The sequence below is a fragment of the Haliotis asinina genome, chromosome 5, assembly GCF_037392515.1.
Source record: "Haliotis asinina isolate JCU_RB_2024 chromosome 5, JCU_Hal_asi_v2, whole genome shotgun sequence".
Lineage (NCBI taxonomy): Eukaryota > Metazoa > Mollusca > Gastropoda > Lepetellida > Haliotidae > Haliotis > Haliotis asinina.
In genome coordinates, this window is record NC_090284.1 from 52,961,895 (window position 1) to 52,988,848 (window position 26,954).

A 26,954-nucleotide genomic window follows, 5' to 3' on the forward strand; every position below is an offset into this window, starting at 1 on the left:
TGGACTGTAAGTCAGTTTAGTGCGGGGATAAGATACTTCGTTTAATTTGAAGTTTATACCCTACTAGCGTATTAAAATTATATAGCCAGTTGTTGATATGAATTTGCATGCTGAATTGCATTAAATTTTCCCTGACTTCAATGATGAAAGAAGTAGCTGTTACGATGCATCATAGAACCTTAATTCACCAGAACTGAAAATGCAGTTTCGGTGTAATGTGCTCCGAGATGGTTTCATTCGTCCTCATTTGATCTGTCTATCAGATTATGATAAGCATGTATCAACCTGCTCTTCAATTATTTATGTTTATTGATTATTTACATGCAGTAGACGAGCTTTTTTGAGTCAGGTCTGTTCCCAGTGAAATCAATATGAATTTACGCACAGCTGAATATACGGAAAACGTTGTATTTACTGATCAACTATAGTGAAACAAGCATTTATTACAGTTTGCGGGAGGTTATGTCGACCAATGCAAAATACATTTCAAAATAGCGCATAGAAAATTTATCCTTTAGTATCGCCTAACTCGACTCCCAGGGCGATGGCAAGGTTGCGCAGAGAAATGCGCACTAGGACATCTCTAAATGCAAATAGTATGTTGTGAACGCCATCTTGAATCGTATCTGGGAGAGTGGTAGGGTTATCGTAGAGATATCAATCCAACCGAGTGCCATCGAAGGCACTCACACCTATTGCTTGTAATTGGTGGGCCTAAAGATGGCTACGACCGATGGTAAGCTGTCGACGACGGAGAGGGTTGTGAAAAGTAAGTTTCATAATGTGAGAAGTCTTCTGCGGTTCCCTTCCCCCGCCATGATAGTAATGTCGGCCATTATCATAAGCATAAACGCTAGGACGCCACTGTTGTCAAAATTTTCAGCACGCGAAACTGGCTCGCCGATGTTATGCTTTGTCTGTCTACACATATTTTCTTTGAACAGTTGTTTGCCTGTGCAGAATTTTGCTCTCAGATTTTGACAGCTCTGTCATCTCGGAGTAAAATATATTTTGCTTGCAGATGTGTCCATATAATATCCGTAGTAACGGTACGTTTGGCGCAGTGTTACTGTAACGTTTTTGCTAATAACCTGTTCCTTAGTGTTATATGTATATTTTATTTAAAATCCACTTTATTGTGGGAGAAGATATTTTGCAAATCGCCATTCTCTGACAACAGACCATAAAAGGACAGATTTGGTTTGACTTGGAACTATCACCATTGCATGCGAGATCATGAAATGCCCTGAAATATTCATTATTATCACAGTTCATACGAATTATTTTATATTTTGAACTACTTAAAATCCTACAATTGAATACGTTGTTAAATGGTTTGTACAGAAATGCAGCACTTCCTTCTTGAAATGTCATAACATCTGTGGCTTCCATGGTCTGACAGGTGCCCTGGGTTTGAGCAGCAAGTCACTGTCATTGCCAAAGGAATTACACAGTAGCATTTTGCTCTTAATGTTTAATTTTGTCAGTGTATGTCATGTTCACAATTAAGTTCTGAATCTTGTTTAGTGAATATGATTTTCATGCAACGAAAGGGTACAGTTTGTGAATTTTCTCACCTTTACGCCCTTATTAATGAAAAACTAGTTAAACAAACTTAACATCTATGGTCATAGAAGCATTGTTGCAAGTTTTTTTTCCAATTTGATTACAAAGGTGAATGTTTTACTGTATCCGCACCTTCATGTTTGTGTATTATCATATTGCAGCTGTTTACATGCTTTGTGTACATTAGATTGAACTGTTCACAGCTGGTGCATTTAGCCACTTGTTGAAAGCTGGAGAAAACAAATTTTCGCACCTGCTTCTATTCACTATATATATTATGCTATTATGGTAAACCAATATGTGTACAGTAGAACTGTGCAAAAAGTAGACTATGTGCTCATCTGCCGTTTTGCTTGTGTTCTTCCGAAACATCAGTTGGTTTGAATAATAATATAATAATGATAATTCGTTTTACCCGAAGTATGTAGATAGTTTTGTCTGTACCATCTCCAGGGTATCACCATTGTGGTCACTTTGCAATGCATGCATTATTTCTAATATATGTTGAGATGCTATGTTATGACAAGAATACTGTTCAGAATAACATTGAAAACAACTCAAACCAGTACTAACATGGAAAATGTCCACATTTCAACAGCATTGCAGAAAGAAAGTGAAAAACTGAACATGTAACACATTTTTTTGTGGGTTTTTAGATGTAACCTTTCAAGTCAAGAATGTCAGTGATCCTGATCAAAATAGGGAGGAGCCAAATGATCCCAGTTCATGAAATGGAGTAATTTCTTGAAGGAATCCCTAATAACCATGTTCAGGCCCCACATCTGTTGCAACAGAAATAAGTGTGTGCAACTTTCTGTGTCCCATCTTATCATTTATCTGGCAATGTTTAGTTTCCAAGCATATGAAGTAGGATGTTTTCTTATTACCCAAATATTTGTCTTCAGTGCTTACTTTAGTAGTTGAAGATGAACCAGTCATCAGTTAAGTTTACTTAACATACTTAACAGGTAGCAGAATCAGGGTTCCAAAGAGTAAGCTTCAGTTGCTTTTGATACAAGGCTAACATTAGTTTCAGTTTGACCGCCTACTAAATGAGCAACACTGTGGAAGGGGTCTGAAGGGAACATGTATTTTGTTAAGTAGATATAGGGAAAATTACTTTAAACTGTTGCACCAAATACTTATCTTACACATAAGACTTGCATGTGATCCATCAGCAGTGTTGCTTTTGGATACACTTCACTGCTTCAGATATGAGGTGCCTGTACTGCTAATGGTTATGGTGCATATGTGGATGGAAGAAAATAAGCGTAACACCCAATTCATATATAGAAATGTTGACAGTTCATAAAAAGATGAATTGCCCCAGTTCGTTCACTATCACAGCATAAATAACTTGGCAGTGAATTCAAATTATAAATGGTAAAATGGTCCTTAAAAAGTGTTATTTGTCAAAGTTGGTATACAAGATAGAATACATTCCAACCATGTAACAATTTCCAAACGTCCCTTATGGCAGCATCACTCAAACAAACTGTCATGGTCATTTCTATGATGTATCTCTTTTTCTAATTTCATATATTAAAGAATACATCAAATGCTTTACTGTTGTATTCATAAATAAATGTTTGTATTCGTTATCCAGTTTGCATTGTCAGTATCTCATAGTTGTGCTGATCTGTGAAGGTCCAGGGTAGAATTGGTCTTCGGCAACCCATGTTTGCCATAAAATCCAACTTTGCTTGTCGTAAGAGGATTCTAACAGGATTGAGTGGTCGACTTGGTTGACATATATCATCAGTTCCCTAATGGGCTGATTGATGCTCGTGCAGTTGATCGCTGGATTGTCTGGACCAGACTCGATTATTTACAGACCATCACCATATAGCTGGAATATTGCCGTGTGTGTGTGTGTGTGTGTGTGTGCGTGTGTGTGTGCGTGCGTGTGTGCATGCGTGCGTGTGAGAAAAATTTTTCAATGAGCTTAAGGTGGAACTAGTGATACTTTGATCAACCATATGTCTGAGGGTGGCATTACTTGCACAGTTAAAACTGCAGTTGATCTAAAATCACTCAAGTACTAGAAGTACATATACTTGTATTGCATTGATAATGAGAGGGAGGGGTTGTACTTTTTTTTTCAGGTGTGCCCTTTCCGCCCAGTCATAGGCTTACAATGAGTGAAGTGTTCGATGCAAAAGGCAAACCAAAACCAGATGTCCTGAAACAACATTTCATCCTGGAAGGAAGAGTGACTGAAGATGTAGCTTTACGGATTATCAACGAAGGTGCTGCCTTGCTGAGGCAAGAAAAGACCATGATAGACATAGAAGCTCCTGTCACAGGTAAGGAAATTTTTAAACTTGTAATTTATCCATTGACTAACAGAGTGTTTATAGACAAATCCAGTAAGCTGGAGTTTACTGCAGAAGGCCGTCAAGGGACTTTGAGGGCTTTCACAATTTAGATGGATTCATTTTGTGCATGACTAGTAAACAATTTTGATACTACCAGGAAGGTCTGACAATTGACATTAAGAAATATTTTTTATGGACTTATTCCATATATTGTTCTTACACATTTTAAAAGAATCTGCGTGATTTATTAGGGTGTCCGATGGTTTGTGTTTACACTTGCTAAAAGAAATGAAAAAAATAAAGTAATGAAAACACATTTATTTACCATCTCGAGGATGGGAATCAGTTTTGAAATTGTAATAGTACAATTCAGGATTCAGTCAATAGTATGGATCACTCACTGTCAATGTTTCAGTCATTTCAGTGCTAGAAATATGTACATTTCCTCACTTGTCTCCTTTCAGCCCACCCCACACTTATCTCTTAGGATCCTTTCCTTGTCATTCCGATTCAGACTTCACTAAATTTTCTGTTCAAATGAACTAGTATGATCAGAAATAACAATTGGTTTTTTATACCTTGTTGGTATGTATTATTGTGGTTTTAGCACGGTCCAGCTTAGATAATTTACAGAATGCCATGGTTGAAGGAGCATCCGGAACAAACTTGTTGATAGAAGCATGATTGGAAATCATTGGTTTATCCTGCGCTCAACAATATATTGAGTTCTTGCATGGTTTAAATATTTCACATGTGCCCGTTGCATAATTTTATGAACTGTAAAAACGTTCATACTCTTGCAGCCACTGATTGTCCTTGATGGTAGGGAGCTTTACATGCATTTCTATGGGCCAATCTCAAAGCCTGTCATCCACTAGATGCCAGAAAACAAGACATGCATGTCATGTGCACACTGCTTTTATCTACTGTACACATACCCAAAAATTCATGTTGTTTGTTACAGGTTCATGCTAGGTGAATAAAGGAGATTAAAATTTAAAAAATGGAACTGCTTTTTATAGGTATTGATGAGAAAGTAAGCTACAGAATGCATAACAATTTCTATATAATACATGATTTGACATTTCGGTATAGATCCTTATACAGTTATCAAGCAAGAGTGCTGCATGACAGCGGTGTCAGGATATATACCAAAATGTAGCATCATATAAACATGGAAGTGTTACTGTTATGCATAAAGTATCTTACTTTCTTATTACTGAACAACTTCTAAAATTGGTGCATTGTGGCTAACCTGATGCTATAATAGTTAAAGGTCACGTGCAAAAAAAATCAAACATAAGTAAAACAGTGTAAAATGCATTGGTGATTGTGAAAAAACAAATAAACATAATCGTAAGCATATAATCGCAAATCAAAAGTGCAATATTTTGTACTTGGGTTTACCTCCCTCCAAAGGAAGCTGACGCGATACTGAACCCAGTCAGTGCCGCTGGGTGTGCAGTGTAGTGTAACGGTTCTTTCTCATTGGCCACAGGTTCATTTGCTGATATGCTTAGCCAGCTCTGTTTATTTCTTGTAAGCCCGATAGGTGTTAATTTCAAACTGCAAATGGTCAGTAATTGAAGTATTGCATTGCATATTGTCACCAGCAGGACAGACAGGCGGACATATCTATAGGTGTCAGTAAACCAGACATCGTGTTTTCTCTGTGACAGAATCTGCTTATCACAATCAACGTGTTTTTTTATGTAACAAGTAGATTATTTACTTGTTTGTACACAACCAAGATTAGACTACTGCTCAAGACCCCATGTTCTGCGCAGGCAAACTCTTTCAGGCTTCGTGAACTTACTCCCTGCACATGCATTGTGAGTGCGGCGCTGGGGGAAAATTAGTGAATTGTTTGAGCTGAGATTTTGCAGGCTTTTTTTCATCGTGTTATTTTCCAACTTCATAGGGTGAATTGACATTTTTGATAATTTATTTCGGTAAGTGCATACCAAAAGGTATCAGAAACTGCAAAGTTGTGTTTTACGTTGCATGTGACCTTTAAAGCATTTGCATGTTGCTCCCAAGACCTCTTAAGCATCTTCAGTAATGTTTATGGAAATAAATAAGGCCAGTGCCATGTCATTGGTCTTGGAGTGGACCCACCCATTAATTTTGTGAAGGTCATTTGTAACTGAAAAATATAAGCCCAATGATGGATGTGATCATGACTTGTGTCTGTGGCAACCAGACTAGAAACAATCTTTTTGATTCATAAGTATTGTTTTTTTTCTTTTCTTTTTTTTACAGTCTATAATTCTTGTTGTAATTTATCATAACATTCACAACAATGAAAATAAGTATTATCAAAATCTCTTCCACCTTGTAAGTCTTGTCATCTGTGTAATGGAGAGATTCTGCTGCTTTGGGTTTTAGACCTATACCCTCTTGGTATTTATTTTGCTATTTACATGTGTAAGTAACATGCAGCTTTAGGCAAGACTTGTCATGTTCTTTTGTCTTCCTTTGTGGAAGAATATGGAGTCAGGAGATAGAATACATTAACCTTTACACAGCAGTTGTCAGTAAACTTATTAAACCCATTTGTAAGGCGTTAATATTGGTGGGGAATATCCTTGTTGATGTCCAAGATATTGTTTTGATTGGATCTCATGGCAAATACCTTATAGAGCAGTTAATACTGTTGATAGAAGAAACTGAGTGGGAGCAGTGCATGTTTTTGGATTACACCATTTATCTTGTGGTTGAGCGGACAATTCCTGTTAGTACAAAGGAGGGGGTATAAACAACTACTGCCACCTGAGAAGTTAAACTATCCTTTCACTGGAATGTTGCATACGCTGGAGAATGTTTCATGGATAGCTGAGATTTCACCCAAAGTGGCTGGTTCTGTTGTGACAGCCTCAGTGACAAGGGATAGGCATCTGACCTAGTTATTGATCTTGTCTGGTGGAGCTTACAGTGCCTTCATTTGGAAAGCTGGTGGCAGCCTCTAGCTCAACCAGCTCTGTCACATGAATGGGAGGAAATACTGAAGGATATGACATGTGTATGCAATAAAATAGCTCCTCATCAGTAAAATGTTGCATGACTGTGTGTGTGTGGAATACTGTTGGAGTTCACCTGGATAATTCCTATGATTATGAAAATGAATGTGTTCAAGAACCAAAGTCCTGGATATTGCTTGATACAAGTGAATTGGATATTCTTCTCAATGATCATTTCAGGAGTCTAGTGCCTTAATGTCCTTGGATTGTTTACACACACTCATTTGACCACAGCAATGAGCATTCATGATTGTAATTACTTGAGTGTGCATTATCTACAAGTGTTTCATTGCTGAGACCTGTGAAGATCAGCTAGTAGCCTGTACCTGTCATAAGAAGTAACTTGCAAGAGAAGATTGTTAACCTCCCTAATGTGTTCATAGGTCATTTTAGTAGTGCAGATGGATGCTCTTTATGTTGATTATTGTGTGGTCCATACACAAATTATATGTACAGAACACCTTTGCTGAGTGTAGCATTAAGCAGCATGCCATCAAACGATGGCCGATAATCATGATAATGAAGCATTAAATGTGGTCATTAAACTTGTCTGTTAATACAAGCTATATGTATTGGACTCCCTCTTTCAAAGTTCTTTATTGGTCACATTTCCCCCCAGACTGAAAGTTGTATTAGTGAATCAACTGTAGGAGCAGTTTATATGTTGTTAATATTGTTTTCTCTTGGTTGAGTGAAGACATTCAAGCATGAACAGTCTAAACAATTATTGTATTTGATAAACTAGAACGATTCATTCATCATTCCAACAGATTTCAATTCCGGTGTCTGATCAAACTTGACTTGTGTATAGCATTCGTTTTGATTCTATATATGTACAGTAATGTATTGTGCTTCTAGTAAATCTTTATGGTTTGCACATTTCAATGGCAATGTTTCATTTTCTGTTTCAGTGTGCGGGGACATACATGGTCAATTTTATGACCTTATGAAATTATTTGAAGTGGGTGGCCCACCAGCAACAACACGCTACCTCTTCCTAGGAGACTATGTAGACAGAGGATATTTTAGCATAGAGGTTAGTATGGATTCTTAACTATTTCATTTAGGTAAGCATCAGATGTATATTTAAGAGTTAACACTGTTGTGGCAGTGTCGTTTTTTTGTCCTATTGTCCTAACAGTACACAAATATTTGCTCTCTTTTTCAATAAATTTAAAGTTTGAAGTTATAAAAAGATCTGTGCAATCCAAGTTAGCAATAGAATGAGTTGCTTATGGCATATTTACAAAATTACGTTTGTGACAGTGTTATCAGAAGTTCATGCTAAAATTTTCTATATGGATAAATTTCTTGGTGATTGTGGTAGTGGAGGGTCCTGTGCGTAGAGTTCCAGTCACTAACTAGATGGGTAAGCATTAGACTATGATTGGCAGCTTGACAGTTTCTAGGACTTAAATCAGGCCCCACAGTGAGGCATTTGACACATGTGGACTCACCATAAGAAAGTGAGTTTGAACACCTGTAGAAAATGGGTACCTGATGGGATAAGTCATGTGACTGATATTTTAGCACCTCATATGCAGCTTGATTTATCCAGGATGATGATAATCAGATTCTAGAGCTTTAGGCATGCCCCTCTGTGGCACGAATTCAGTGCATTACAAATGCAATTTATATTATTGTGATACAGTATTGAGTAAAATGTGCTTTTTACTAACGATGAACCATATTCAATCATGATCATCAAAAGAAATAATGATTGGTTGATTGGTGGGAACTTTAGTCATGTTCTAGGTATCAGCTCACTTGAGACCAGTAGTGACTTAACTAGATCTGGTAAAACAACTTGGGACAAGGACATTTTACTAAATGGATAAGTTGGCCTTGGTTTGTAATGAATTTAAGAACAATTTTGCTTACAAATAGGCATGTAGTGATGTTTCAAAAATAGTCAATGGTGAAGTGGAAGTAGTCAACCAACCCATGGATTATACAAACCTATGTTGTTTGGTCAGAAAATAGATCTGGCCCCCCCTAAATAATTTAAGGAATTACAGCAAATTTGAAGGAATTGCATCTCAAATGTAAACAAACGCAGCCCACTCGCGAAACAATTGCAGCCATTGGCAATGTAGCAGTAATAACAGAAACACATCGACCATATCGGAAGCAATGTCGGTAATACTTGAAACACGCTTGTCCGTCTTTGGAGATTTTTCGGCTCACATCCGTGATTTGTCAGACGGATGCTTCTTCGAACGACGCCATGTTTTGCTGTGTGAGTTTCCGCTTGCGACCAACAAATCATGGAAGTGAGCCGAAAAATCTCTGAAGACGGCCGATCATGTTTCAAGTATTACCGACATTGCTTCCGATATGGCTGATGTGTTTCAGTTATTACCGCTAAATTGCTGATATGGCTGCAATTGTTTAGGGAGTGAGCTGCGTTTGTTTACATTTGAGATGCAATTCCTTCAAATTTGCTGTAATTCCTTCAATTACTTAGGGGTGCCTGTAGTTATAATTGATAAAATGCCAAGAAAACCTTATGGGCCATAATTTTTGTTAAAGCGCCACAAATATTTTATGTGGTTACTTTCCAAGCACTGCTGTTCAATGACCTTGACCAGCTAAAGTACTTAAGTAGGTTCTACAAACAAAAACGAGAAAGCATTTCAAAACAACTGTAATGGATGTCAATCATTTTAGAAGATATTTGTTTTGAATAATGGTGTTTTGGGGTGTTTTTTTCTTCATAACCTCTTGAATATTATGTGTTGTTATTGTTTATTATATATGGTCACATGTCAGTACTTTTCGATCTTTTTTTTTCGGTATGGCACTTTTGTAAATGTATTCAGGAAAAAACTCCTGTGTCAGTAGTGCTCTCTGCAGATAAGAACTAGTTATAACTCTGTAATCCAAATTTCACTAAATTGCCATTATGGCTACAAATATCATTTCCAGATCAAAGCACAGGTAAAACCAAGAAGTATAGCAGATAATGCAGGTATCTTATGAGAGCATTTAAAATTGATATAACAATATGTCAACAAGTCAGAGCATTAGTCTTTGAATTCTTTGTCTCTTCTTTGCAAGTGATTCTGATATATTTTCAAAATGCACATATAAGGTTGGATTTGGAATCATGTCAGCATTTGCAAAATGATTAGCTTAATGTTTCACAATACAACGTTAGAAAAGTACATGTCACTGTATAAAGTAAAACAACAGTTTGTGCATGTCAGAAGTAAGTAAACCAGATGGCACTACACATAGCAAATATTATGTGAATTAAGTAATCCTCTCACCACTTTGTAATGTTATCAAGTGTTCATTTACTTTTGTCTCCAATAATTTGAAACAGTAAAATGTAGTCTGTTGTCGTTAAAGTTGTCATTTGACAGTCAGTTAGTTTTGACAGACTAACTGAACTTTCTTGCATTAATGACCTTTTTGACGAACTTTTTAATGAACTTTGAGACATGAAATCCCTACATTATTTAGGTATACCTCCAGCAAATGGCCAACAGAACTCAAATGTCAAGGTGTGTTACAGATGATTGCCCAAAAAGCTTCAGAGCGTGAGGTCCATTTCTAGAGTCCTTGGTCAGGATATTGTTGGAATATTGCTAAAAGTAACATGCGCAGTTTGACCATTCAAATTGCTGAATTAGAAATTGTCAGTTTCTGCTGACCATACAAGGGATAGTTTTTATGTATGGAATGATTTGACTCGTCACTGATAGGTTTTGCGCCTTTATTTTAGTCAGTTAAGCCTGAATTACAAAAACATTGTTCTCATTATTTTAGACTGTAATCTGTTATTAAAAGAGTCTGGATTATACTGCAAGCATTCATGATAAATTAAGAACAGTTTTGCCGGATTGGACAGATTCCACTGTATTATTATTTTTTTAAGTTTTACTGATAATTTATGTCATTTTGCCTCACTCTGACATGTTCAAGCATTCAATATTCAACATTCACACCCGCCCCACTTTTAGCCTTCTTAAAAGAATTTCTAAAGATATTCAAGTACTTTTAAACTTGAGAAACAATTTGCATATTATGTTCAAGCTGACAGTAGCAGTGTGTAAAACAAAAAAAGGCAGTAACAAGAGAGCTGAGATAACCACATCAGGGTCGTTTTTGCTGAGTTTAGGTGTCCTCCCTATCATGACAAATGTCATCTGTATTATATCTGTCTGTAAGGCATGAGGAACCTTTACATTTAACAAAGGTTGTGAACAAAAAAAATCATATTGAATATATCATGCCAATAGCTGGGAAATATATGGTAGGGATATTGTTAATACCCAGTACATACATTGCACAAATGCATGACATTCCAGGCATAGAATAGGTAAAGATTGCCACCTCTTGCTTTTATTACAAGGTTCTGATCAGTAATAAATTGTCATCTCCTGAAAGAAAAACATGACAAAAATTACCTTCATTTTTCATTGATAAGATTATTAAGACTGTAAGCGCAAAGAGTCTGTGCCATTGTCTCTGTATCATGGCATTTTTGTGAACAATTGAGCACACTGTAGCCCATTAATTCCTAGTTTATGTAGCTCTCGTTTCCCATGGTGATTTCCCCTGACTGCAGCTACCCACTCGATTCACAAGCAAACTGCATCGGCCAGTATGCAAGGAAAGTGATAATGTCTGAAGGCTTTGCAGGGAATAAAGCCCATATGAATTAGTATAAATTGTATTTCAAGAAAAGTGAAGGATGCATACAAAGAGAATTTAATGGGATGGCTACTAGCAACGCTCAGTGTGCTGCGGAGAATATTTTTCTTATGTCAAGGTCAATATTAGCATTGATTAGTAGGTGCTGCAAGAAGTGTGGGTGTTGTAATCTATACTTAGCTCTCTGGCAGTTCTTCCACAGATATGATTCAGTACTGCCATTATTTAAGCTGCTTTACAGGATGTTTTCCTTGGTTGTGCTGATGTCCATGGGTATATTGTTGAGTTTTCTGGGTCACAATTGAATATCATCTGTTGGTGTATACTATCAATGTTAATTCATAGCACAATGTTTTATGAATCTGGCAGTACTCACATTTTTTTATTTTTTTTATTTATTTATTTTATTTTTTTTCGGTTACCTGCATTGCATGTTTTAAGAGAACAGCTAGAGATTGCAGGGATTGTCAGAATCTCTCTCCATGAGTAAAGAATTGTGTAAATCTTATCATTCTCCCAAATATGTCGGTTGGAGTGCTAGGGCACTATATAAATACTAAAGATGGATAATCAATTATCAGTAAATTACAGAAATGTAACTTTAAGCTGAAATGCTAACAAAATGCAAAGAAATGAAAATATTTCATGTCACCTAGTGACATCTTTTGCATTGGCTGTTAACAAAACAACATCTCAAACATAAGTTTGAAGCAGACCATGAATAAGGTCTTACATTTGTGTGTTGTGTGAGAAAATTAAGACTTGTTTCTTTCACAAAAGTTAATGTATGATGTTATCAATAATCATTATTAATATGTTTGATTGACAGTGTTTCTAATTATTATGTATTTTAGCCAGTCTTACTAGTGCTATCACTAATAGAACTTTTTATTTAGTCACCTGTTCCTACATGTCTTTCATAGGCTCTCTAAAGATGTGCATTTCATAATATTTTATGCAGTTACTTAAGTTTGTCACTTTTAGAGATGTTTGAACTTAGTTCAATTTTGTTCAGTTCATTTTTATTCTATTCAGCCTGTTTGTTCCATCCCACTAGGGTGTACGTTATCCTCCTCTGAAAAACAAAGTATACTTTATGGAATTCATTTAGGTTACACATTTACTTTATAGGAATTCTAAGGAAGTGCAGCTAATTTTTTGATTTTGTATTTTATTTTTCCAATTGTAGTGCCGTTTGAACTGACACACATTTTGTTGAACTGACATGTCTCCATGTAGTGTTACAAGGAATGAAATCTCCACTTCTCCACAAAAGCTGTTCAGCAGAATTGAGAGTTTGAAAGTGTTTCACTGGGACTTTAAACATGTGCATCTCAAACTTTGTTCATCCAGTTTCTTAATTTTGTCTCTACAGATGTTTTAACTTAGTTGATATTGGTTCTGTTCATCCTGTTTGTCCCATACAACAGGGGGTGTACCTTGTCAGCTTCAAGGGGTGAAATGGTAATATGCCGCACTATTAGTAAAACCGCAGTATTTGGTCGTTGGTTCTGTATACCGTAATATAATTTTTAAAAAAAAATCGGTATTATCGTTTTTCCTACTGTCATTTTAAAACATTTTTTTTTATATACCTTTTCTAAAATGTCCAGATATCAAATCATGTCAAAGTCTATGCATTCTTAGATGGCCACCATTTTCAACAGATTAGCTAACTGGAATTGAGGTTGACTGAGTTCTAAGTCCTTGTACACATGTAATTACAATTCCACATACTGATTAACAGTGTTAAAGTTTGCAGGTGGTTTTTAATCCAGTCAATTAAAAAAACATTGCCGGCAACAATTCATTCATTAAAAAAACAATCTACTTGATACACATCATATTGCACCTGAATATGTTTCATCATCTGGTCAGCTATGAACATGACAGCTTGACTGGAAATTAGGTGTTATTTATAGGCGTGATCATTTCGGCAAATATGTCGTCATGCATGGGATCTGGAATGCATGCTATTACGAACAATACCGATAATTGCGTTAAGGATCACTTGCCATTTGCTATCCAATTCTTATATGTCTTACTAATTTATTTAATTTATTTAATATAATGTAAATAGCAGGTATTAGGAGAGAGAACTTTGACAATGGGCCATTTTCAAGATCATTAGTCATTTTCTGAATTTAGAATAGCCCACTGTCCTTGTATCAATAGTAAATGTCAAAATTTCAATTTTGCACTTTTTAATGAAAATGGCCCATGGCCCCTACCTTTCCCAGTCTCCGAAATAGTGACAGTTTTGTTCATTCAAAATATCAAGGATTGTGGTTAAGTCTTTCCATGTAACAATGTAAGGTTTAGTTTGGCTTTTATCACTTTACAGCATTATGTTCATATCTCATATACTGAACCGAAACGGGCCAAACCATAGGCCTTGTACCGCAGTACATAAAACTCATTTAGCTTACATATGTCTTTTATAGAGACTCTATGCCATATTTTATTTTTTGTATTTTATGGGGATTTGTGTGTGTGTGTGTGTGTGTGTGTGTGTGTGTGTGTGTGTGTGTGTGTGTGTGAGTGAGTGTGCGTGCATGTATGTGTAGATGATAGTGAAATAGGGGATTAAGTCTATTCACTTGTTCACAAAAACTGATCAACAGAATTGATTGAGCTTATGCTGTATGTGTTTCATTGGGACTCTAATGGCGTGCATATCATAGTTGCATAGATGGGTTTTTTTAAGTTTAATTAGGGAGGGAGGGAGTTTAGTTTTATACTGCACTCAGCAATATTCCAGCTTTATGGCGGTTCTCTAAATAATCGAGTCTGGACCAGACAATCCAGTGATCAACACCATTAGGTTCAACTGTGAGACCAGCGACGTGTGTACCAAGTCAGCAAGCCTGACCACCTGATCCCGTCAGTCACCCCCTTACAACAAGCATAGTTGCCTTTTATGGCAGTTAATCACCAGAGCACACTCAGTGTAGGGAACTCTTGCTACAGCAGCAGGGGCATCTGCATTTATTTATTATCTCATATTATTTTAAAGAGGGGGTCGTGATCATTTGTCCATATGTTTTCTCTGTTCAACATTCTAGTTAAATAGATCCCCAAATCATAGTATACAAAGATGTTTGATTGTATGTTGATATGGTGAACTGCTAGTCGGAAATGAGCTGGTGTAATTCTTTGAATCCAATTAAGATACCTTATTCTGTCATTTTTAAGAGCTGCTTTAGTGTTGAAGAAGCTCGCAGTGAAGTGTTGAGTTTACCAAATGTATTTTTCAGGTAAAACGTGTATAGTTAATTGGGTTTTTTCTTTCTGTTTCAGTGTGTATTATACCTGTGGGCTTTGAAAATATTGTATCCAAACACATTTTTCCTCTTACGAGGAAACCACGAATGTAGGCATCTAACAGAGTATTTCACATTTAAACAAGAATGTAAGTATTTTAAAACAGTACCCTCTGATTCTATTGTTGAATTATTGATGTGTTAACAGACCAATCTTTCAAACTTTAAAGTTGCAATATCTTGTACATCATTTAAAGAAGGTACCATACTAATGGGGAGGTGTTTGGATTTGAGTGGGGTTTCAGGTAGAGAATCAAATTCCAAAATAATTCATGCATATACTAGTGATGTTGCGCCACACATTTTCATTGTAACTTGTTTTCTAGGTAAAATAAAGTACACAGAAAGAGTATATGATGCCTGCATGGAATCCTTTGACTGTCTGCCACTAGCAGCTTTAATGAATCAGCAGTTTCTCTGTGTCCATGGGGGTCTTTCACCAGAAATTCACAATTTGGAAGATATCCGGAAGGTAAGTTGTAGATTGTTCGTGCTTACATAACATAAAAGAGTGTCTATTATTAACTTGTCATTAAAATTTCCTCTGTGTTTTGCAAATGATGTAGCATATTCTTGGTAAATTGTAAGTGAAATATACATGTCTTTATATTCAGACTGTGCACTTACTATTTCAACCCATGCAGACTGGTTTTAGATAATTGTTTTTCTTCATTAGTTTTGTAGTCCACAGGTGTTCAATTTTCCACAACTGGATTTTTGTTGTTGTAGCTGGACAGATTCAAGGAGCCTCCAGCATTCGGTCCCATGTGTGATATATTATGGTCAGATCCACTGGAAGATTTTGGAAATGAAAAAACAACAGAACATTTCACACATAATACAGTTAGGGGTTGCTCATATTTTTACAGGTATTTCATTGTTTCATTTCATAATACTACTACTTTAGGTATAGTGGATGTCTTGTCTGGTGAGCAGAATACATTTATATGGCTTGATATCCCAGGTTATACTTGTAATCCTGCTCTTAGCTTGAAATTTTAAGGGGATGGAACAGGTACTTGTTAGCTTGAATAGTATTTATTCTGTATGTGATTATAAACACATGTACACCCTAGTCTAAGTGGAATAGAATTTGATAATGTCCCATTCACTGCCAGTCATTTTGATACATCAGACATGCTGAAATTCATGTTTATTATGAAATAAGTTAATGTATTACAAGACAAATGAATTTGTATGCGAATGATTTTCTGTTGCAGCTATGCAGCATGTTGTGATTTTTTGCAACAAAATAACTTGTTGTCAATAATCAGAGCACATGAGGCACAGGACGCTGGGTAAGCAATAATTAATCTATAAGTATATATGGTAAATTTATCTATGTTATTATAGAAAGTTCAGTTACCAATTATTGATGTTTCTATTTACATTTCATGAAAGACGAAGTACTGATTGAATTAATTATCATCTTTTGTGCTTCCATGTGAAATACACACACAAAAATATTGTTAATTTCTCATCGTGAATATATGCTGTTGCGGGTGTTTCGATTGCAGTGTTTAGGAAACCAGAAGTTAATATTGCCCTTCTATGACCCAGGAATGTATTTATTCTATTTCAGGTACAGAATGTATAGGAAAAGTCAGACAACAGGTTTTCCATCATTAATAACAATATTCTCAGCACCAAATTATTTGGATGTTTACAACAATAAAGGTAAGTTGCTGAAGTGATACTTGCATCCTCTGTTATCCAGAGAAAATTATCATCTTTTCTATTATTCAATTTCCCACATTTGCTTTGTTTCATAAGTGAGGTCAACACTATTGCTACTTATCTGAAGTAAATACAGTAGAGCATGGATATAATGAACTCCAAGGGACCAAGAAATTTAGTCTGCTATATCCGTTGTTAGTTACTCACATGTCTTGGATTGTAGAGATATAGAGACATGTATATGCTGAGACTACAAATCTTTATTCTTTTACATTGACATATCATTAAAGTTCTGAATTTATCATTCACATACATTAGTTAGAACATGCATAGAATAGATGTGCAATTCTGATTAATGGAATTCAGAGTGGATTTTGGAATTTTTGTTTGTCTTAGATTTTACACCTAAATCTAAGACCTGAATTATCTGAACCTTGGTGTCATTGGTGATAACTTTACTTTTTCCCTACTGTAGTGACGAGTGAACTGAAGACCTGTATACCATTCAGTGTTTTAAACACAATATGTTTTGTTAATTGACTAATGACCATTCACTGTGAAGAAGGTTGTTGTATACCACTAAGTCAATATTCACGATGGTGTTTCAAAGTAACAGGACATTGGGTCCTGTAAGTTTCAGATGTCTGTCTGACCCACCTAAAATTCACAGGACCCACAGAATAAAGTTTAACAAACATTTCGGATTTGACATTTCCTATAATTTGCATTGAAATTATTAACATTATATGATAACAAACATAAGATTTCTGAACAGCAAACAAGTGTCATATGCCGCAAATAACAATTTCACACATAGACATTGTGAAATATTCAGTCAGACACTGGGGCTGGTGGGTTGGTGATTTCTATCTGATGGCTGATGAATCATCCAGATTTGTCAGAGGGTCAGACACTATTCGTGAACACTGCTAAGTGGCTGAGCTGACACATGTGAGTTTGCTAATCACATCGTTAATTGGGTCTTGGGAGTAGTAAATCAGTTTGCTGTAGCTGTTATGTCACTACACAATACTCACCTATAATTTTAATATCATAAATACTATTGACGTGACTTTAAATTTGTTTGCTCTATCCATTTGTATGCTATCCTTGTTTGCTAAATCCATGTTCTACTGTAATTAGAGTCCTTTAGAGGACTAAGTGGTTATTTTCATAAATAACAGATCAGAAATCTTGGAAGTAATCAGGTATGAAAGTTTGATATAGTTGTATGTTGTATTCATCATCTCTTCATATTATTTGCAGAAATATAAATTACTAAGGATACCTACTAAGCAAGAATAATTTAATACAATTATCAAAATGTTTGAAATTCTACTCCAGAGCATACCTGTTGTATATATAAAACGTGTTAGCTGGAGCTATCTTTACAGAGCTGTATCTTACAGTCAATCATATATTGTATGTATACACATTGAACTGTCAAAATAATGTTTCAGCTGCCATACTGAAGTATGAAAACAATGTGATGAACATCAGACAGTTCAACTGCTCTCCGCACCCATACTGGTTGCCAAATTTCATGGATGTGTTCACATGGTCTCTTCCATTTGTAGGGGAGAAAGGTACAAGTACTACATAGCATTTCATGGACAATATCCTGTTCAGTGTTTATAAGGACATTAAAAATCGAGTTGCATATTTAATAAAGACCTGTGAATAGTTGAAACATCTTCAGTTATTTTTCCCAGAACTCCGTAACTCGTATTTTCTTTTAAAGAAATAAAAATATTGGGAGGAATAGTGGAAATGAATTTTGTACCTGATGAGATCTGTTTCTCTTTCGCTTTGCTTGAGGACAGAATGTGGGTTAGAGCAGAGATCTTATCATTTGAAGAAACATATTTTATTCGTGGAATGAAAATTATACCAGATTATGTAACTGGATAAAAAAATGAAGGAGTTGCTGGCAAGTGAGAAGACGTGCAAATCATCTACAATCTGTCAACGCCAGAAGACCTCAAGCCTACGTCCCCTGCAAATACATAAACTGGCATGTTTGTTTTTCCAGTGACAGAAATGCTTGTCAACATCCTCAACATATGCTCAGATGATGAGCTTATGACTGAAGGAGATGATTCCCTAGAAGGTGAGGTGTTCACTTCACATATGTTCCCCTTTGTGTGTGCTAGCCGCTTCCCTGGCTATTACATTAGTAGTGTTGTCATCCTAGACCTAGCATGAGCAGCTATTGTTTGGTCTTGCAATCTGCTTTTTCTGTTAGAAGTAGATTGTCACTGAAAACATTATCTCACATTCGCTAGTGACTGTAGCTGTTTTAGTTTTGTTTATTAATATTTTATAGCTGAGCTGCATAGCTATATTAAAATATCTGTTGACGCTGCCATTGGATAAGGCAGAAAGAGGAAGAATTTTTCATTGGTCAGAAATACACACATACATTCATTATCATGCAGAGAAAGCTTCTTCAAATTCTTCAACCAAGAGTAACACTGAATGTCGTAGTACCAGCAATGTCAATTACATCATATTTGTATTCTAAAAATTACATACTGAAACAAATACAGGCATGTACGCACACCCACCCACCCACCCAGTTATATCTTTGATGTTGGTGTTGGATGTATGACATAGAAGCCTGTAGGATGCACATTTCTGTCTGCTTCATCATACATGTCAAAGCATCATGCTTCAGTCTTTGATTGAGCTTACTTTTCAGAGTCGCTAAGACTTTTCCTTTTTCTTAACATTTGCAGGTAAATCAATGTATGAAAGATATGAGCTGCAACAAATTTGCTGCCTTTCTGCGTATTTTTATCATTTTTATGCTCTTGAAGTACAGTTTTTGTATCCTGTAAAACGCATATCCCTCTCAAAGCAAACAAGTACTTTTCTGCACAATATTTTGTAATTGTTACCCCTGTAAAATTTCAGATTTTCCAAATTTTAATTCATTTTGAATCTAGTCTCAGAGTATCATTATAAATAATTAACATGTGGTATTGTTGACATGAAACTGAAGTATTATTAAAACACTTATTAGATGTAACCTTGTAATATATACTCAGTGTTTCATACTGTTTTTTTCTCTCTCTTTCTATCTTCTCCCCTCGATATGCTATTGGTGACCTGTGTTGCACCTTTGTTATCCCTGCATGCTTAAAAAGTGCAGCGGAGTGGTAAGTTAAAAAAGATGGCTTGTGGCAAAAAGTTGAGAGATGCAGATGGTGTGCTTTTGGGTGTGTGTGTGTGTTGACACCAGTGTCCCAGCATCTCTCCACTTCTAATGTCACAAGTTTATCCTAGCATTGTATGTAGATTTGCTGTGGTGGCTTGGCACCAGCTGCTTGCGCTCACCAGTTCTGTCTGTCATTGCTATAGGCTCAGCTTGTAGGCAAACCAGACAATCCACCCACCTGCTTTTGTGTGTCATGGTATTAAACACCACAACTTGCAATAATTCAACCTATAGTGGCAAGCCTGTATTTGCATTTACTCATTTGCGGGTGCTTTTCAGGAAATTAACAATGTTTTTATACAGATGCCATTTGAGATTTATTCCATTTACTTGCTTATTCAGCTGTAATGAGGCAAGATTATTTGTAGGAAGATTGTAATTGTTTCATTTCCCCTGCCCCCATTTATCCTGCTTCGGCAGCTTTCTGTGGACATCATCAATTTGCTACCGTGTCTCAAGGGATGGATGACTCGATCATCTCAGGATGTTTCCATGTGTTGTCCCATTTCTTGAAAATCCCTCAACAAGGTCAATGATATCTCCTTGGGGATGTTTCTCATTGTTCCATGTATATGATGACAAGTTTACTCTATCAAACTTTTTTCAGCCCAATATTTTGCCTAATGATGATGTCTACAGGCATATATATGTATCATTTACAGATTTAGAATTAGAGGTTTCTTGTGTTTCTTCTTGTTTTATATCTCTCAATTAACATTAATATGTTCTAAGCTAAAATTGTGTTTCATTCTTGTTGTTTCTTTTGACTCAAGTTTGCTGCCTAGGTTTAATGCTAATCTACTAGAAAGACTTTCTCATTTACTCATTTTGTCATAAACATCACTGACAATTTTGTACTTGCATGTTATTAAAAATACACAAGCTTGGAACTTCAGTACAATTATAAACATACTTGTATACCTCAACTTCTGGTGTCAATTATCTATTTAATTAAGTATATTGACCTCTAGTATTTCAACTAGAACCAATTCTGAGCAAAAGCTCATGTCCTGTTCATGTTTTAATTGTAAAGTGTTAAATGCGCTTTGATAATGAAAGCAGTAGTTGTAGTTGTGCTGATGAGTGTATTATTTACTATGCCAGCAACTGTCTGAATGCTTAAATAAAGTATAACCTGTATGTCCGAATGTTTAATATACTGGATCAGGAATGAAGGTAATATGCATACACCAGTCACAGGTTACACATTACTAATTGACCTTCTCATCATCTCCACAGCTTGAACCTCCTCCTGCAGGAAGATTATCATTACTGTATTTGTTGTTTCTTTTTTCTTTCATGTTTTTTCTTCCCCCCCTACCTGGACATTGCCAACTCAAAAACATCTAATGTTGGATTGATTTCAAACTTGGTACGTTCATTATGACATCCAATTGCATCGCACCTTTCACCATTTTCTGGCACTTATTTTGTGAGTGTTTGGCAATTCTACATGGTGAATGGTACAGATTAAATTTGAAAATTGTATTTGGAAATTTTGATTTTGAAAACAATCCTTCACTGAAATCAGTTCATATCCACTTTTAATACCATTCACCATGTTCTTTAAGCCTTTATTTGATAATGGTTTTTTTTTTTCAGTTTTTCTTAAACTCTTGTTTAAATGTGATCTGTAACTTTTATGTAAGTCTTTTTATAGAAGTTTTTAAATGCTAAATATCATTTAATTCTCTCTATACTATTCTTAATTCAGTAGATGCAGGTTCACAAATTATTTGTGATAGATGCGCACAGTTATGAATATGTTTTACTGAATGAAGGCTAAGGTGTGGTGTTTATTATAGCGGGTTTAGTGGCAGCCAGGAAGGAGGTGATCCGCAACAAAATCAGGGCAATTGGCAAAATGGCCAGAGTCTTCACCGTTCTGAGGTAAGATGTGTTTCTCACTTTACAAGATCAACCTTATTTATGTTTGACTTAACGTAAGACCCTTGAAGATTCCGGGGTAGAATAGGCCTTCAGCAACCCATACTTGCCATAAAAGGTGACTATGCTTGTCGTAAGAGGACACTAACGGGATCAGGTGGTCAGGCTCGCTGACTTGGTTGACACATGTCTTCGGTTCCCAATTGCGCAGATCGATGCTCATGTTGTTGGTCACTGGATTGTCTGGTCCAGACTCGATTATTCATAGACCGTCGCCATATAGCTGGAATATTGCTGAGTGCGGCATAAAACTAATCTCGCTCACTTAACGCAAGTTAGTGTAAATTTATGTTGAGAGTTGCCTGACATCATTCATAAAGTCAAAAGAACAGCAAGTGCATCCAGTGACATTATTCTGATCCTGTCTTCAATATGGCCACTATAGAAGCCATTCAAAAAATGTCAGATAAGAATCATTCCTATTTTCTGCTTGTATCATTGTGAAAGTTCATATTTTGTAAGAATGGGATCATATTCTTAAACAGTGTTGTGCTACTCCATACTTCTCCAGTATATAGAATCCGTCTTATTCCACCAATGCATGTTGTAGGAAACAGGATCTGATGATCATGCTTGCTGTCTTTTTTATTCATGTAGCCATGCCATCTAAATGTGTATACCGATTTCCATGAATCACTATTTTGTGAAGTTCAGTCAGCAAACTTGTTTTTTTGTTTTCATCAAATAAATACCTCTTTCTTGCAGAGAAGAGAGCGAAAGCGTGCTTCAACTCAAAGGTCTCACTCCAAATGGATTGTTACCTCTTGGTGCATTGTCTGGAGGAAAGGATACTCTCAAAAGTGGTATGTACTTTGTCTTGTTATGAAAGTTACTTCATTTTATACAATACACATGCTAATTAATGTCTGTTACTTCAGCACAAACCTTTGACCTTTCTATTCTTAATAACGCTGGTGGACACTGAATGCACAAATCTAGCAAAGGGAATATTTAAGGAAACAGTCAATATTATTAACCTTTGAAGAGATGTAGTAGTAGAAATAGCCCCAGCCCCAGCTGCCATTACTGGCAAACAAGGATAAGTTTAGCACTGACCTGACAATTGACCAGTATTAGCATGTATGAGCAAGGTGTGTGCAGCTAAGCACTGAATTTCATCATGCACTGCAAGTGCAGTAGCCTACATCTGCTGTCCCTTTCACAAACTAAATGGGTTTGCTCATTGATGTTTACATTTTGCCAGGAGAGTAAATGTAGCATCCACAATTTTTTCATGTAGTCCAACCCCAACGGTGAATGGACCTACAAATATTCTGAGTCAAGGTTTGGAAAAAGTATTAGTTTAACCTACCTTAACCTATTGAAACTATTGATCTGATAATGTTTATTACAGTAAAGTTCACTTATAACGTACACGCTTAGAACGAATTGCCGGTTACAACGAACAAATTCAGAAGTCCCGACTGCTTTCCTATATATTGTTATGAATTAACTGCCGTGTACACCGAACACTGATAGTACGAATTATCTGTTACAACGAACAAATTGATGGGCCCTCTGTGCTGTTTCACGCGTTAATTCACGTATTTATAACGAACAGCTGATCCGAATCCACTCGCGTGTCATCTCACGTGTCATCTCACGTGTCACCAGTTAGCTTGTGAAAATAAACAGGCTTCCTCACAGGGGTTCAAGGGGATAATAAAATAAACTTACCTGTGAAATGTTATCATTTATTTAATCTTGTGAATCTTGTTGACATTGTCAAGGCATAAATAGCGATCTGGGAAGTCTTTCTTTCAAGTCAGCATGGAAGGGCTTGTCACGGAAACGCAAAGCTCTAGATCTTGACACAAAATACCAAATCTTCCAAGCTGTAGATGCAGGCGGTAAATCCAAGACTGACATAACAGCAGACTTGGACATACAGGTTTCAAGGCCAATCAGTCGTGGTTAGAGAGATTTAAGAAGCGACGAGGGATATGTTCAGCCATGACACACGGAGAAAGCTCGTCTGTTGACACCAAGTCAGTTGATGATTGGCTGACGTCACAGAAACACGAAATTACCGATTTTGTTAAAGATGCATAATAAAATACATGATCGATCGATGATGAAGTGAATGATCCATGACAATTACATGTTCGTTGGTTTTGTCTTAAAACCAGTGGCGTGGTGACGATTCTTGGTAATTGCCGAATATTCATGAACATTCCCGAATCGCTTACAACGAACTGAAAACAACAGTCCCTTTGAGTTCGTTATTAACGAATATTACTGTAGTTCAATGAATTATGCTGTCTTTCAAACATTTTGATTTTTGTTGCAGATATTAAGATGAAGATTTGACTCTAAAGTTCTTTTACACCTTGACAATGTGAAGTTATCTTTGATAAGCCAAGTGTTTAATCACTAAAGTTTTGATCATATTCTTTCTTCCAGCTTTGAGTGGTTTCTCTCCAACTCACAAGATCAGCGGATTCGAGGAGGCTAAATGCTTAGACAAACTAAATGAAAGGATGCCACCTAGAAAGGATGCAGTAAACCAGCAAAACAACAAAGAAAAGGCATAATATGCTGGACTATCCAGTGAATCACCGGTCTGTTGCCCTTTCCTATAGCAGGAGGGTGTCAATCCAGTCACTCGTCGCAGGAAGCTGGCTTCCTAACAAATCAAATCTATGGCTGTACACATTTCAAACTGTAGATAGACCTGTTACTTTTTGATCTCAACCTATGGCTGTAAGTTATTGATCCTATCTGTATGAGAGTTGACAAGTATGTGTTCTTGTCCATATGAACACATATTACTGTTTTTATTTTTGTTACTGTTTAAAAAAAAGTCATATGTCTTTCTCCAAGAAAGTTGTCTCCTTGTTTTGTTGATATTGTTTACTTTCTTGACCCTCAATTCTAGTCAAGTCCCAGACTTAAACACCTGACGACGATGACACCTGTCCATCCCTCACCCTTGCCCTCCTAAGCCCAGCCACCCTTCCCTCCCCTCCCTCTGTTAAGTTAGACAGCTTTCTGTCTAGCAGTGACTGGGATTAATGAAAACAGTGGCTGAAGCCAGCCAGCCAGCTGTCATGACTGCTGCTTCTGATGAGAAGGAAAGCACACCTGAGATGACAGCAATCTCCACATTGTGCAAGAGGCACTAACTTTTGTGACAAGGAAATGTGTTCTTATGATTTCACTAAGTGAGGATTGAACCTCCTACTCTTTTGACTTGATCCTGAGTCAGTCTGTGTGATGAAGCTGCCAGCCAGCACGACGTCCTATGGCAGATGGCCTGTGTAGACCCTGGATATTAGTCAGTGCCACTAGTACTTACACATGAATACATGCTCATGATGTATGTACTTGCATACATGGATGTGTGTGTTACAGTGATAATCAGGAAGTACACCAGCTTCATTCCTTCAAGCTGGATCAAGATCAGCTTGAGCTACGTTGACACCTTCTGCCATAAGGAGCTATTGGATATACCGGTTTGATACTCGTGGATCTACAGGAGTACAATGTCTGTCAGTCATCTGAGCATCGTTTCCAGGGCACCTTGATGACTGACAAATGTGTTTACAAGACTCATACTGAACACAGTGACAATATATAAGGAGGATTTTTGCTATGTGATGTATTGAATTATTATTGCACTTAGATGGACATTCTTAACACCTTGTTTCTACAACAGTTACCAGCATCCTCAACACAAAAAAAACCCCAGACTGATAGATCTGTTTTGAAAAGAACAAAACTGTTTTGTTTGTGTTTGATACCTAATCATATCCCTACTCGTGATTGCGTGGAGGGCGAATCTGCTTCACAAGGAATGTTGGCACTGTTTGTTGTTATGTAAATGAGGCTGGTATTAACCTTCCAGTGGTGTACATGTACAACTTTATTAATATATTTCCCATTCCCATCTTAAGAAGAAATATTTTCCTACCATTACAAGACAAGTTTTCACATATCCCCTTGTTTTTGCTCACACTCTCCCAAATGTTGCGTACAAATTCCACATTTGCTGAAAGTATTTGAGGCCTTTTCTGTTAATGCATTGAAAACTAGTTTGTTGTTGCAAAGTACAGTAATGAAGCACAACTCAATAGTTGATGTTTGTTTTCATGTATATTCCCTTAGTATTTTCACAGGAACATTGCATTTTGAACACTTTACTTATTACAAATGTACTAGTTGTTAAGATGCAGAGCAATCATCTATTGGTGTAGTGTTGAAATCTGAAGCTAAAGAGCACATATTATTGACACAGTGTGAGAACATTGGTGCAACATAATATTTAACGTTCCACCTTTATTGTCGACCAATGTGTCCTTCCTAACCAATCCTTCACAAGTTATCATGCTCAGATTTTACACAGGGAGCAGTTGACTTTTTAACGTTTTTTTTTTTTTTATCTTCACAGTGCTTCTCCCTGTAGACAGATGTTGATACAGAAACTCACAGCTACCATTAGATTTGTGTGGTTGTGCTTTTAAACATACAAGTTTAGATGTTGCACTTTTATCAAAGTTTTTCATTGAAATTACCCTTTACAAACTTTGAATGTTCGTCAAAACTTTGAGACTGGTGTTTATGTGCATGACAATAAATCTCCAATTCTTGCACCATCGAGTACAATGTGTCATTTACCTCTTGGGTGTACAATTCTTTTATGTTCAATTTCTGTTGATTATTTAAGTTACCACAGTGTTGACCCCTTAGCAATCCTGTGGCTGCTGTTGAGGAATGCTAAAGGGTGAAATAGAGTAAATTTATCATGTCTTCATGCATCTTCCATTGGTCTTCATGAAATTGAGTTGAAAACTTTTAATTCAAGGCAATGAATGGATATTTTGAGTAAAAATGAAGTTATTTTCATTGATCATACATTGAAAGACTGGACTGCTGGCTAAGTGTGTTCTCTACTCCACTATTGCATTGACAATTCTTGCTGGGCTCATGTCCACTCCATGTCTTGTTGACTGTGCCATTCAGGCCTCAGACCCACTGGACATCGCACCCATATGAACACTAAGGCTTTGTGTACAAATTCTGTAGTTGAAGCACCATGTAATTATTGCCTTGTATAGCCATTTTTATTATTATTAATATTATTATTATTAACTTCTATGTTTACAAACTTTGACCTTTTTCATTATTTTGTCAATTGTCAGGACATTGTTGTAAATCATGCATGTATTCATAATTGTAAAATTTCTGTGTTGAAATTTAAATTAAAAAACAACAAAAGTCA

General features: G+C 36.4%; 1 protein-coding gene across 2 annotated transcripts; it reads left to right on the plus strand.

The window, feature by feature from the left end:
• Positions 1-532: 532 nt before the first annotated feature.
• LOC137284797 (protein phosphatase 3 catalytic subunit alpha-like) lies at positions 533-26,954 on the plus strand. Of its 2 annotated transcripts, none has more exons than XM_067816781.1 (13): positions 533-769; positions 3,672-3,872; positions 7,816-7,940; positions 14,867-14,978; positions 15,216-15,361; positions 15,619-15,758; positions 16,110-16,187; positions 16,472-16,566; positions 18,027-18,152; positions 18,599-18,676; positions 21,601-21,676; positions 22,439-22,536; positions 24,137-26,954. In XM_067816781.1, exons 1-13 carry the CDS (start codon positions 721-723, stop codon positions 24,265-24,267), a joined length of 1,455 nt encoding a protein of 484 aa, XP_067672882.1. In that variant the 5' UTR covers positions 533-720; the 3' UTR covers positions 24,268-26,954. The 2 variants fall into 2 exon arrangements, with proteins under 2 accessions (XP_067672882.1, XP_067672881.1); XM_067816780.1 differs by having other exon boundaries at positions 538-769; positions 21,592-21,676.